Raw genomic sequence first — 14983 nt, 5'->3', positions numbered from 1 at the left:
GGGCATGTTAATAATATGTAGAAGCAATGAAACATGTGAATGGGAGAACGGTGGCAGGAGACCCGCAGCGGAGCAAATAATGCATTCCCTGTGTAGAACACAAGATACACAGTCAATGCCAGTGAGTGGAGGGGGGCCCAGCATGGAAACCACGAATCACTGTGCGGTGAGTTTTTTTTTGCGCACCGCCGAGTTGGTGTTCTTGGGTTTTTTCGGTAAAGTCACGTAGGTAAAACATCAAATTTTATTTTTATTTTTTATTAATTTTGATGTTTTACCTACGTGACTTTACCGAAAAAACCCAAGAATATGAATCCTTGCAGTCACGAAAGCTTCAAATCGCCGAGTTGGTGTTCACGCACGCGGCCCCTCCCGCTGTCGACCAATCAGAGAGGGCGATGCTGGCGGACGAGTCTATTGTCGAACGCAGCGGGGGGGGGGGGGGGGTTATTCCAACGTGGATTTTAGCGCGACGGCGACGACGACGACGCGTTTGGTAACACTCGCGTCTTCTTTCGTTTGCAGCGAAAGGTAAAGTCACGTACGTACGTACGTTCATTCGCTTGGGCTTTGTGGAAATTTCGTCGACGTTTCTCTCGCGTGGCGGTTGAAATTTTTTTTAAATTCCTCCTCTATCACCCCCCCCAATGCGTTGCTTTTGAACGTGGGGCCCAACGTGAGGCCTACCTCAGGCCTGGCCCTCCGCCGCCCTTCGGCGTTCCCAGACCGCGCCCGCCGCAGTCGTAATCCACCCCCCTGCCACCCCGGCTCCTAGCCCCGGCTCCTAGCCCCGAGCTCCTAGCCCCGCTCTGCGTGTCGCTCCATCGCCTTCACCGCCGGCTGATTGCGACTCGCGCCGCGTCTCTCGGCTTGAAACTCTCCGCTCGGCCCGGCGGTGAGAACTCGACGAGTTGGTTGGGTTACGCGCAAAGGGACCAGTGTAGGTTTTTTTTACACCGCCACCACCATCTCCACCACGGCAACAATCGTTGTATGCTTAAACCACTAATTGGTGCTCGTTTTAACGACCTTGGAAGGATGATGATGGTGATGATAATAGGATGGGCGCTGCTGACTGATGGAAGCTCCACATTTTACTCTGATGGGAGGTGTAGGATCAGTCTGTGCGTAGGACAGCCATTATGGACAATCACAAATTGGTACCTGGTTTATTGATGGGAGGATGATGATGGTGATGATGATAGGATGGGCGCTGCTGACTGATGGAAGCTCCACATTTCACTCTGATGGGAGGTGTAGGATCAGTCTGTGCGTAGGACAGCCATTATGGACAATCACAAATTGGTACCTGGTTTATTGATGGGCGGGTGATGATGGTGATGATGATAGGATGGTCGCAGCTGACAATGGTGGCAAGCACCACATTTTACTCTGATGGGTGGTGTAGGATCAGTCTGTGCGTAGGACAGCCATTATGGACAATCACAAATTGGTACCTGGTTTATTGATGGGAGGGTGATGATGGTGATGATGATAGGATGGTCGCAGCTGACAATGGGAGCAGCTCCACATTTCACTCTGGGGGGTGCAGGGATCAGTCTCTCCACAAGACAACCATTGACGGTCAAATTAGTACCTAGTTTATAGAGGGAAGGATGATGATGATATAGGATGGTCGCATCTGACAATGGTGGCAACGCCACATTTCACTTTTCGTAGTGGGGGGATCAGTTTCTGCATAAGACAACCATTATTGACAACCACAAATTAGTACTTAATTTATAGATGGAAGGATGATGATGATAGGAAGTCAGTCTCCATATTCACTGTCAGTGGTGGAAATGGCATCTTTGCACGGCGGCTATCCGGAATGGGACGCCCACTGGCTTAACCACAAACGAATCCGTATTTTATTGACCTTGGAAATGTGAAGTTAACGACGATGGGCTGTGTATATTTCGTGAAGAGATTTTTTGTGGAAGTGGGATGGTTAATGGGAACGACGCGCCGAGTCTCAGCTCAGACACCGCAATTGCCATTTCACTCTGACTTTTGAAAAAGATCGAAATAGCCCAGTGGGTCTTTTAACCTGGCAAAATGAAACATTTATATTTCGATTTAAAGCTTTCGTGACTGCAGGGATTCATCTTCTTGGTTTTTTCGGTAAAGTCACGTAGAAGGGAAGTAATAAAATAATAAAAAAATATTTTATTATGTTTTATTTTTATTATTTTATTACTTCCCTTCTACGTGACTTTACCGAAAAAACCAAGAAGATGAAACGTTTATAGTTGACTTATTTTGTTGTCGCGCACACTTGCGAGTGCAGACCACCACGAACTCGAGGCGATCACACGTAGCAAGCTATTTAGGAACAACCCTCTTATGAGGCATCCCTTAGGATCGGGGATGCTGACCATCTGCAGGCCAGTAACTGGGTTCCAGGTCTTCTGGTTGGAGGGCCCCCCGGTCAATCTCCACTGGCCGTATCCGCTGCAAGAGCTTTGTGCACGGGTCCAGCAGCAGATAGCCGTGGGCTAAAACTAAAAAAACTTTTTTTTATTTGGCCAGGTAAGGCCCACTGAGCTATGTAGCTCTTTTTCAGAAGCAACCTGGTGACAAATGATAGCTCAACGAAGCGGCTTATCTTGAGGACATTTATAGCAGAGGTCGCAACCGAGTACCCAATACCCGTACCCTAACCGATACCCGGCTACCCGTACCCAGCCGGGTACGGGTACCCGTTTGCGACCCTGGTGCGGCCGGGTACGGGTAGGCCGTGAGTCACTGGTGAGTCACCGTTTGTCACTCATTTTGGGTAGGGTACGGGTACGGGTAGGGAACGGGTACCCATACCCGCCCGGGTACGGGTACCGGCCGGGTACGGGTACCCATTTGCGACCCTGGTGTGGCCGGGTACAGGTATGGGTAAGGAATCAAAACCCGTTTGCGACCTCTAATTTATAGCAGCCGAATACTCTAAACGCGTGTTTCTAAATGCGGAGGGAAAAACCGGAGGACCCGGAGATAAATCCATGCGACCACGGGGAGAGAGCGACACGGAAACTCCAAATATACAGGTGTCAGAGTCGGGATCGAACCCACAACCTCCTGCATACCAGGGGAGTTAACATCTCGCTACCGTGGTGCCAACTACCTAGGTTCAGGCCCAGTCAGCACTGCTTCGCTTCTGAGATCCGACGAGACTGGGAAGATTCATCTCGGTTTGGTCCCTTTGACAAACGTTTCTCGAGATGGCCATGTGACTCAGAGGTTCGAACACTGAACCAGGACTGCAAATAGTCTGGGTTCTCAAGTGTAGCGAGGTGATGATCTCAGCCTGGTCACTAGTGATTGCAGAAACGCGATCAAATTAATTGTGGTTCTCACACAATTTGCCGAAATTCCAGGCTTGGAAAATAAAAATCGTAGTTTGACTCTTACACGACAAACATTACTCTCAGTGGCAGTGCGGATGGCAAAGTCCCGTGTGACACGGAGGTAATTTGAAGGGATATCAGAAGTAGTTTTGTGATGTCCGCTTCTGTGGACCCATTCTCTAACAGAGGACTGCACTGCTCCATGAGAGTTCTGATTGTGTACTTCATTTCACGGCGAAAGCACAGTCGGGATAAAACATGTGGAAAAAAAATATTTAAAAGATAATTTCTCGGCATCGGCAGAATAATATGGCGTGCGCGGCGGTGCTGCCCGCGGATCCGGACCCGCGCGGGGACTTCCCGGCGTGGCTGGCGACGCGCGGCATGAAGCCCACGTTCACCGACGCCATGGAGCGCGAGCTGGGCATCAGCGACTACGAGGAGCTGCTGGCGTGCGCCGAGGACGCGCAGGTGACGGCCGAGCTGCTGGGCGCCGCCCGCGACCGCCTGCCCTTCGCCTTCTACGCCGTGCTGCGCCGTCTCGTCAGGGCCGTGAGCCCCCCTGGCGGCGCCGAGGGCCACGGCACGCCGGCGACGGCGGCGGCGCGGCAGCAGCAGCCGGAGTTGGCGCCGCTGCTCGACGCAATCGTGGCGACGCTCGACCGGCTCGGCAAGGAGCTGCTCCGCTCGGCGGAGAAGTTTGTCTCCCTCGAGTCGGTGCTGTGCCCGCGCTCGCCCGCCAACATGTGCCACTCGGACGGCGGCGACGGTGAGCGGTGTTGGCGAACGAGGCGACCGGATGGCGCCTGAAATTTCTCCTGGAAGTTTTGACAGAAGGGGGCAGTGGCGTGGGACCGATGTGGCGCTTCTCTGCGAGCTTGACAATTGCAACACATTTATCAATTTCTCAAAAACACTTATATTTTAATAAATGCTTTGCTGATTACAGTAACAGAAGCGAATTGTTACGTCTGCGTGTTCTGGCCCCTCGTGGCTCGGTCATCCTGCTGGCGGTTTAGTTTATATGCTCTAAACCGATGTAGCCGTGCCCTCTCTTTCTCGTTTTGTTTTCCGTCAACTAGAGCCGGCGCGCTACGCGGGAGACTCGGCGCCGCCGGGCGAAGGTCGCGACTTGGCGGAGGGCGACTTGGCGGAGGGCGTCGCCGCTGGACGACCGCTCAAGGTGGAGCCTGCCGAGGACGGTGGGTCCCTGCCCGCCGTGACACCTTCCCCTCGGTGGCCCATCTTCAATCGGCGCCGTTCCACCACAGCCAACTCGATCGCCCCGGGGCAGATTATCCTGCTCGCCGATGAAGTGCGCTCCGTGCACGCAAAAAATGTTAACGAAGCGTGTTCACGTGGGCCGGGTTGGTTTGATTATTTAAAGCTGCTCCTCACTCGTTGGGGACCTGTGGCTCGGAGCCCATGTGACCACAAACACTTAATCAAATAAAGTGATTTAAGAAGTCTTCATCCCAATTCTGTGTAGGAAATCTATACAAATGCGTTTCCGAAGTGTAGTTTTTGTACGGGTTGGCGTTATCCGTCCGTTCATACTGTTGGAACAGCAGCAGCCTGACCCTCGTCTTGTCTCGCCCTCCACTCCCAGAGGAGCTCTATGACGAGCAGGTGGACACCGCCATCCCCTCGGAGAACAACTGTGACGTGGCACGCGAGGAGGAGGAGCATGCGACCACCCTTCAGCAGCACGAGCACACCGGCGCTGTCGGCCGTGCCGGTGAGGCAGAAACGTTTCTTTTGTACCGTCAGTCGAAAGCTGCCTCATATTAGGAAGCCACTGGAGCTATGCACTTTTAAATAATCTAGATTGAAAAGGAATTTCTTTAGAACTGCTCTTTTGGCTAACCATTAAACAAAGACGGTCACTTCGTCGCACGCTTTCAGATGCTCTCCTGCGGCTGTCTAGGACGCTCTTCCGATATTAGGAAGCCACGGGAGCTATGCACTTTAAAATAATCTGGATTGAAAACTCTTTTCTTTTAGAACTGCTTTTTATGTTTAGTTTGTTGTCCTTCCCCTGTTGGCTACGTATGGTGTGAAAGAAGTACGAGAAACATACTCGGCCGTCGTGGTGTCATTGTGAGCACAATGGGTTTGCAATACAGAGTTCGCCGGGTTCAGTCTTCCCGCGCAGAAGTTTTAAAAATGGACAAGCTTGGTTTAGCACGTAGGCTTTCGCGACCAATATTATTCATAATAAAGATCGCGTTATTTATAAATGTGTCGCAACCCTCCACCACCCATAAAGGCCAGTCGGTAAAAAATGTGTCACGTTGACAAAAGACAAATTGTTCACTACTTTAGCCCACCGGTGTGTTGAAGAGTCAATCTACAGCATCATCGGGCGATTTGCCAGAATAGTGAAGTCCTCCACCAGCTCCCGGTCTTAAATAGAGCAGCAGCAGGGTGACGTCATCATTTAACCCAATCAGCTGCAGAGATCAGAGGCGGAGTGGGGGGTATTGTAATTATATAATACGTTTGTAATCAGTTAATTGTTATGATTAATAATCAGTTGTAGATTAGTAATCAGTTGTAACGTGTATTATTTAATAACTGAACTACCCAATCAGGTGCAGAGATAAGAGGCGGAGGGGAGGTGTTGTAATTATATAATAGATTAGTAATCAGTTAATTGTTATGATTAGTAATCAGTTGTGGATTAGTAATCAGTTGTAATGTGTATCATTTAATAACTGAACCATCCAATCACTATACCCAATCAGGTGCAGAAATCAGAGGTGAAGGTGGGGGGGGGTTATTGTAATTATATACTACGTTTGTAATCAGTTAATTAGTATGTGTTTCCCCTATAAGGAATTGTAACGTGTATTATTTAATAATACGCTTCCAGGCCGCACTAAGCCTGTAGCTGTCAGAGCGATTAAAGTTATTTGTATTTCTCTCAATTTCAATGGATTCTCCAATTAGTCTTGGCCAGTAATAATTAGTTTTACACAACACTTCAATGTTATCAAGGTGGTTTAAATGTCCACTCTCTCCCCGGTTTGCCGATCGACAAACCTTGGTGAATCCATTTCCACTGCTGGATGGACAGAGGCGGAGGGTGGGCGGTGAGATTTAAGAAACTTGCCCTGTTGTTTCAGCTGCCGCGCCAGCAGATGCTGCCATGGTATCATGGTTAGCATACTGGCCATGCAATCCAGAGGTCGCCGGTCACAGAGTACAACTTTTCCACTGACATGTCAAAGTTGCGGCAGCACGGGTGGTTTTCCGCTGGGTATTTTCCGTTCTAAGCCGGAACCAGATCGTGAAATGATGCCAGAGGCAGGGTTAGTGATGCAGTCGTCGCGTGTGACGTTAGTCAGCACAGATCAACGAGTTCCCACGTCGCCTGCACGCACCTCGGCTCGTTTGTTGCGTTGGCGGCACGGCCCTGGTTCTGCGGCGGGCTGGCTCGGCACGGGTTGTGCAGCGGGAATAAGAGGGTTGCACCTCTCCGTCTTTTTCAGAAGCGTACTCCTCCGAGGACGCCGACCTCCACCCGCACCCCATGCACACGTGGGACGAGCAGGAGGCACGGCTGCAGCGTCTCGCCGACTGGACCCGCTCGGACAAAATCTTCTACAGCATCGGCGGCGTGCGAGCCTTCCACGGCCGCCCCTTCGCACCGGCGCCACCGCCGCCGCCACCGCCGCCGCCTCCGCCGACGATGGCTATGGCCAACACCACCAACAGCCCGCGACGGCGGCCATTGCACTCGCCGGGGGAAGTCGGCGGAGCGGCGTCGGACGCGGCGGCGGTGGCGGCGGTGATGGCCGGCTCGTCGTCCCGGCTGCACCGGTGCGACTTCTGCGGACGCGACTTCAAGACGCGGCAGTACCTGTGCAAGCACCGGCGCACGCACACGGGCGAGAAGCCGCACAACTGCGAGGTGTGCGGCAAGGCCTTCTCGGACCTCAGCAACCTGGTGCGGCACCGCAGCATGCACACGGGGCAGAAGCCCTTCGAGTGCGAGCTGTGCGGCCTCGCCTTTCGCCTCAAGCACCACCTCACCGACCACCGGCGCACGCACTGGCGCAAGGTGGCGGCCACGCTCGGGTTCACGCCCGGCGCGAGGGGCCGCGGCCGCGGCGGCCGCGGGGGCGGCGGCGGCGGCGACTGACAGTGAGAAGATTGGCGGCGGGGCGGAGACGTGCGGGAAGTGTGGGGACGTAGGGACGTACGTGGAGATACGAGGGAGATGTGGAAACACGGGCCGTGTGGAATCTTGGGCCGTGTAACCCAGTTCCAGAATCCAGGCTGCACCCGGGGCCAAGGCTCCACGGGGGCATCGCCCGTCTCGTTTGCTACTGCATGGCGTATCCGTGAACGATTGGAGTCGCATGCACAGTGTTGCAGTGGGAATGTACACTTGCTTATGTATGCGCGTGTGTTCTGAGTGCGCGTGGGGAGCGGTAGTGTAGCGGGTAGTGCACATCGCTACTAACCTGGCAGCCTCGAGTTAAATTCGCGGCCGCGGTCAAACGCCACGTTCTTGGGACCGTGCTCGGCATGGCGACGCCATCTGGACAGGGGCGCCTGGCGACGTCTCGTGGGGACCGCTACTCTCCGGCCAGGGGCAAGCGACTGGTGATGATGATCATGAGTTAACACTGGTGGAAAGTGATACCTGCACTGGTTCTTGGCTTCCCATAGATCAACTCTGCATTCAGTGAGCACTTAGGAGACAAAGGCGGCCAGGCGTTGGTTCTGGGCACACATCGCCGCACCTTGCGCCATGATAGAGCTTATTCGGTGCTTGCATTACCGCACTTCCTCCAACAGTCGACAGGGCTCTTTGTGAGTGTGTGGGTTTGTGGGTGTTACACTGGCACGTGTTTGCTACTTGGCCAAAACAAGCCGTGTGAAAATATCTTGAAAGCAAGAGGCATTTGTCCCCATTAAAAGAAGGTGTGACATCTTCTTGGTTCTTTAGGTAAAGTCACGTAGAATGGAAATAATAAAATAATAAAAATAAAACTCTTAAATAATTCTCACGACGTTTCGGCCACAACGCAAGCAGCTACGTGACTTTACCGAAAGAACCAAGAAGATGAATCCCTGCAGTCACGAAAGCTTTAAATCGAAATTTAAGGTGTGACATTTCTAGGTAAATATTTAAATAACTTGTCATTATTTCAATGATTGTTATTATTTGGAGAAATAGTGATTTAATTTGTTTTATCCAGGAAGGTGTCACAAAGTCTTAATAATTATGTATTTGATATCTTGCATGGGATGTTTGCCCAGTTAGTGTTTTGAGTGTTTTCATGTTTGCATGTGGAAGGAATATACAGGGCTCAGAGAAAACTCACTGCGCATACGAATGGAGATATGCTCACCAAACTCCCCCAACACGGTCAGCTTTGTCACACTGCCATTTGCTCTACTACCTCTTTTTGCTGTTGTCATTTTCACGAAAACGTTATCCCAATTGTGCTATCGTTATCTTAAAGGCTACTGACAGATCGTTCGCAGAGCGCGAAGTGGAGTATGTTCCACACATTCTTATCTCCAGTGGTAGCCAATGTTTTCATGGAAAAATTTGAGACAGATGCCATCCAGACATCCATCCTACGTCCTTCCTTGTGGAAGAGATACGTGGATGACACGTTCGTCATCTGGCCACATGGCCTACCAGCTCTGATTCTTCAACCACATTAATTCCAAAGACCCAGCCATCAAAATCACCATGGAGGTGGAAAAGGATGGCAAGTTGCCATTTTTGGATGTTTTCATCGAAAAGAGACCAGATGGCTCGTTGGGACACACTGTCTACAGGAAAGCCACCCACACGGATGCATATCTAAAACCTGACTCCCACCACCATCCAGCCCAGAAGAATCATCTCATCAAAACTCTACACCACAGGGCTCGTTGCATATCCGACCATCACCACCTAGCCAGTGAACTGGAGCACGTACACCAAGCCCTCAAGAAGAATGTATATTCAGACTACACAATCCGTAAAACTGCACACCCCAACCGTTGGGAGAGAACCACCTGAGGACCAAATCAAAACCATCACCTTGCCATACATAGCAGGGGTCACCAAAAAGATTTCCAAAATCATGAGCAAACACAAGATCCAGGTTCGATTCAACACAGTATATAAAATTCGTGATCTGATCCCATCTGTGAAGGATGCGATCCCTGACATGCAATACCCCGGCATCTACAAACTAAACTGTGTCTGCGGCAGTCGTTACATTGGGGAAACTACGCGACATGTCTCAGACCGTGTTTGCGAACACAAGGCTGATCTGAAACACGGTAGGACCAACACCTCTGCCGTGGCTGATCATTGTTTTAACGCTGTGAGCACACATGAAATAGATTTCTCCACGACGAAGGTACTCTGCAAACCCACTGGCTATCAGCAAAGATTTGTTCATGAAGCCATCCAGATATATAAACACAGACACAATTTCAACCAAGAAGATGGGTAGAAACTGAGCAATCATTGGAAGGACATTATTATCCAGGTAAAGTCATAACTGGCTGTGATGCTTCCATCCTACCTGCCTATGTTAGCAGTTATTTCCGACAGTTACATTACCTTGTTAAATGTCTTTACATTAACAGGCTAAATGTCTCGCTAGCATAGCTGCTGCTCCCTTTTCCTAGATGCCGCTGTGGTGCTCGTTTAAAAATTCCATCTCTAGCCCCACCCACTTACCCTTGGGTTGTACCCATCTAAAACCTTTATAACCTTTGGCTGCAGTAGCTCTCTCGCTATATGTATTCCTGCCTCAGCAGTCCGCCTGCTGTATTTTTTCACCTGTAGACGGATTTCGTGTGTTGCGATCGAAACGTCGTGATTTTATTTTTCTATCTACGTGACTTTACAGAAAGACCCAAAGAGTATACATTCTAGATCGCAGCACTTGCCCACCTGCTTTGCGTATGAGTGTGAAGTTCGTTGCATGACAGTCAAACCGATATTTAAATTCCCAGAGGTGGAATTTAGCTAAACTAGCGCAGGCAATAGTGACCTGGGCTGAGACCATCAACGCAATTGTTGTGCCTGGATTCGAACCAAGGGCCTCAGCGTTGCCAGCTCAATGCTCCGACCTCTGATCCTGCGTGAGTGCCGCTTATAGGCATCGCTTCACTGGCCCCGACGGTCGGTGTTAATGTGAGGTACAGGAGCTCACTACCGCGGTGTGTGTGTGCGCGCGCGTGCAAATGGTATTGCAAATGCGCACGTCCGGCGTATTAGTACAAGCATCTTGTGTGTCACCGTGTCCTCGATCTAACGTGAGTCGATATTGCACGCTCTGCACATAATCGTTTTATATGCGTGCCCCTAAACATTTTCGAGAATCGGCAAAAAAATGTTAAATCTCGCTCGCCCAAACTCTGTGAAGAGCGGGCAATCTGATCATGACATTGCCGTTGGCACTTTGCACGGTGGCCCAACAGTTAGCATACGCATAACCTGTTATCGGTAATTACTATCTTGACACATTACTTCTGGGCCACCGTCTATATTAGTGCTCAGTCGATGATCAATAAAGTATCCTTTGTATGCTGGAAGCTCGTGGCAGGACGAATGATGGCATTGTTGTTACCGTTGGTTGTCGATGACGTTGTAAACTCCGTTGTCCCAGCGCTGAGAACACTGCTTGAGCCTCACGCAAATTACTTGGGAATTGTGTAAAAAAAACTCTTTTATTGATCGATTAATCTAAACGGTAGTTAAGATTATTTTAACGGCTGATAGTTGTTGGTTTCATATGCGTACGCTCGTAACACGCATTACACACTTGTTCGAATCATCCCCACGAGTGGACGCACTTAATCTGCTGTTCCGTGAGTGACCGTTCGCTCGTTCCTAACCACGTCGCCGCGGGGTGTTTTAGACGTGATCGTTTTCGTGCGAGCGAGACCTATGGCTGGTTGCGTAAAAGCACCTTCAAGGGAGACCCACCGACAGCACAACTACGTCTTGTAGCTCTTGTAGCTATAACTCGACGCTGCTCGTCGTGGGCTGTCCAACAAAAGAAAAAACTATATATTCTTAGGTTTTTTCGGTAAAGTCACGTAGGTAAAAAAATTAAAATTAATAAAATAAAAATACAATAAAAATCACGACGTTTCGGAGGCAACACAAGCTTCCGTCTTCAGGTGGAACCGTCACAGCACGATAGCTGTATCAAGTGAGAGAAATTCCAAGAACACAGTATTTGTATACAATATTCAGGGCCTACCTTGGCTCCTCCCACCCTCAACCAGTATATATACAAATATACTGTGTTCTTGGAATTTCTCTTACTTGATACAGCTATCGTGCTGTGACGGTTCCACCTGAAGACGGAAGCTTGTGTTGCCTCCGAAACGTCGTGATTTTTATTGTATTTTTATTTTATAAATTTAAATTTTTTACCTACGTGACTTTACCGAAAAAACCTAAGAATATGAATCCTTGCAGTCACGAAAGCTTCAAATCTGGAGTTAATATTCTTTGGTTATTTCGGTAAAGTCGCGTAGGTATATGTGTTGCGATCGAAACATGGTGAGTTATTTTATTTTCTACCTACGTGACTTTACGGAAAGAACCAAAGACTATGGATTCCTGCAGTCACGAAAGCTTCAAATCAAGATGAAAAACGCAGTTATCCACACAACATCCATCAATCCGTTACGCAGACAAATATCTGCAACCTTTTATTCGTAATAAAGTTCTGCAGTGCGTTGAATAGTGTCTCGTATTTAAGCTGCCTCGGGGCTTATAGTTCTTCATGTGCCACAACCAGGGCCGGATTAAGGTTGTTGTCGGCGCTTGGCACTTCTGTTTCGTAGGCCTGCAGCGATAATTCTCTGCAGTGGGTGTACTGCTCCTCGTGTTACGACTACCGCTGCTGTCACTCGCTTGTTTCACGCGTGTTTCGTCCAGTCGCTCGACAGATATTGTGACCGATACGTTCGTCATTGAGTCTGTGCCCTATTTCGATGGGACCGCGCTCTGTGTGTGTCGCAGATAAACAGATTGAATTTGAAATTATTGAAAGAAAAAGTAAGCCTAAAACTATTATAAGCGAACATTTATTTAACTGTGATTATCATATCGGATGACGCAGCTTTAAAAAGGTGCCGATAACAATTTCAATGTTCTGATGGGATGACCGCATAGCAAGGACCATATTGCTTTACTTTCATTTCGGCTTAAAGATTTGTGACTTATTTTAGGTGTAATACACTTCACTTATTAGTGAACAGCTTGTTACTAACCGTGCCGGATTAAGCTAATGCAGGGCCTGTAGCATATGTTATAAAGGGGGCATAAATAAAAAAACACGAAAATATAAAAAAAAAAAATTTACTTGCATAGTAAAGGAATTGTATTTTTTCATTTGCTATACAGCCACAGATAATCCCGACAAATTGCTAACCTTAAACACCCAGTCGTTCATAAAAGTTTTGAAGGCAGTATAGTACTATAGTAATAGAGCAAGTGCAGATTCACTTAACCGGAATTGGTAGCTTGAAAGCATTTGGCGCGGAGCCCGTAGCATCTACTACTACTACTGCTACTCGGATAATCCGGCACTGGTTACCACTGCAAAGAAATTGTAACTGAGTAGCCATTTCAATATATTTATTGAAGAAGATATCTTGGTTACATTTTTTTATCATACATACAAAATTAAAAAGCACAGTCAAAATGTGTTTCATAGGCCTTTTAGTTTTCGTAGGCCCTAGGCACGGTGCCTACTGTGGTCTATTTGATAACATAACCCTGGTGGCAACCACACAGGGATGAAGGGGCAAGCGGCAAGAGGACATCTACTCTTAAGATTTCTCGTAACTTTAGCAATACCCGTAATCAGAACTCGGTTACTTAACTTTACAGGAAAATTATATCCTAAACCGAACATGACATACTCTTAGGTTTTTTTTCGGTAAAGTCACGTAGGTAAAAATAAATAAAATTAATAAACGTAAAATAATTAAATTAATAAAAGTAAAATTATTTTACTTAATTAAAATTATTTTACTTTTATTAATTTTAATTGTATTTTTTACCTACGTGACTTTACCGAAAAACCTAAGAGTACGTCATGTTCGGTTTAGGATAAGATTTTCCTGTAAAGTGAAGTAATAAAAGTAAAATTATTTTACTTTTCATTTTAATTATTTTTACTTTTATTCATTTTACTACGTGACTTTACCGAAAAAAAAACCTAAGAGTATGAATCCTTGCAGTCACGAAAGCTTCAAATCTAGAATTAACAAACATGACGTTGCTTCGATGCCGTAATACATTCTGTACACTGGTACCAGAGTCCCATCTTGACGTAATGACCGAAAATGCGTCGCATCGACGACTTTCCCCGTTGTTTTGTGGCGACGGATGAAATTCGGCGCATTACCTCCAAATGTCAGGTGAAAAGCAACATTCGTCAACAGCGCTTGGATCTGGCTGACAGCTATTTAGCTGTGCAAGGCAAGGCGCTGGCGGTTAGCGCGTGCGTGTGTGTAATGTCCGAGTTGTATCAATGTGCACGATGCAGTATTTGTTGCCAGGCAGATTTTGAGTTGGAAATTAGTTAGGAAAATTCGTGCATTCCGCATGCGTTAAGTTACACTTTTCAATGTCTTTGTCCTAGGAAGTATTTAAGTAGAACAGACGTCAGCGGTTAACTGTCAGGGGCAAAAACACATTTGAATATTTGCAAATATTGTAATTAGTTTCGCTTTGGTTTGCATTTCCGAAGCTTTGGACAACGGTTTCAATTATTTGGCCGCTTCTCAATCGGGCGAGTCCCTAGCAGAAACACACTTTATACTGCTGTTTGGTTCATATTGGATCATGGATACGAGAAGGTGGATCATCTTTATGAGGCTCCGATTAATGTGCGGCATGTGGGTGTCAATGCCCGGTGTGTGGCTGTAAAAGTCTATAGTTTATGACTTTTCGTAGCATATTTGACATTTTATGCGAATGTCTAGAACGGAGTGCATGCGAGGAAGCCAAGTCATCTCCTGCAGTCAGTAACAGTGTGCCAAATTGCCAAAACACGAGCGGTGTGATTTTATTAAACACAAAACTGGTTTTTTTTTACAGCTGAATTAGTATTACCCATCAGTGTTAAGTTGCAGCAGCAGTGAAAATAAATACTGTTTATACCGTGGTAAATTGTGATCCATGGTGGGTTTTTTTACCCCTTTAATTGTTTGTACGTGATATGTCCCTTTCCCCGTTGGCCTCACAGCTCAAGTGAGGGGGGCGGGGGGGGGTCATTGTGGTTGTGTCACAGATGCCGAACCAGCACCGCTAAGAGCCTCGGTTCGAGTCGGGGTCTAAGCTCCCGCCACATCGTGATTAAAGATCAACGTTGATGATAATTGGTTTTTTACCCTTTTATCTGGCAACAAAACTGATACCTTTTTTACGAGGAGTCATGTTTGCATAGACCACAATACCTGCAGTCATAATGCAAACAAAAAACATAACTCTGATAATGTATGCACTGTCCTTGAAGTTGATTGGTCCACACCCGAGACAGCTTTCCTTAGAGCCTAGTCTCACATGGGTTGGACCAGATGACGCCAAAAGGCGCACAACTCAAAGACAATGCACCATCAAGAGTATGAGAGCTCGGGGTAAGCAT

The 14983-nt window shown here is 48.0% G+C and overlaps 1 protein-coding gene across 1 annotated transcript; it reads left to right on the top strand.

The window, feature by feature from the left end:
• The first annotated feature begins 445 nt into the window (after nucleotides 1-445).
• Nucleotides 446-11410, top strand: LOC133349695 (zinc finger protein 316-like). Its single transcript, XM_061563362.1, has 5 exons — nucleotides 446-531; nucleotides 3645-4110; nucleotides 4424-4543; nucleotides 4951-5079; nucleotides 6836-11410. Exons 2-5 carry the CDS (start codon nucleotides 3651-3653, stop codon nucleotides 7486-7488), a joined length of 1362 nt encoding a protein of 453 aa, XP_061419346.1. The 5' UTR covers nucleotides 446-531; nucleotides 3645-3650; the 3' UTR covers nucleotides 7489-11410.
• The last annotated feature ends 3573 nt before the right edge of the window (nucleotides 11411-14983 follow it).

The sequence above is a fragment of the Lethenteron reissneri genome, chromosome 4 (genome assembly GCF_015708825.2).
Source record: "Lethenteron reissneri isolate LAM-NWPU_2019-01 chromosome 4, ASM1570882v1, whole genome shotgun sequence".
In the NCBI taxonomy this organism is placed as follows: Eukaryota; Metazoa; Chordata; class Hyperoartia; order Petromyzontiformes; family Petromyzontidae; genus Lethenteron; species Lethenteron reissneri.
This window is presented reverse-complemented; position numbering and strand designations above follow the sequence as displayed.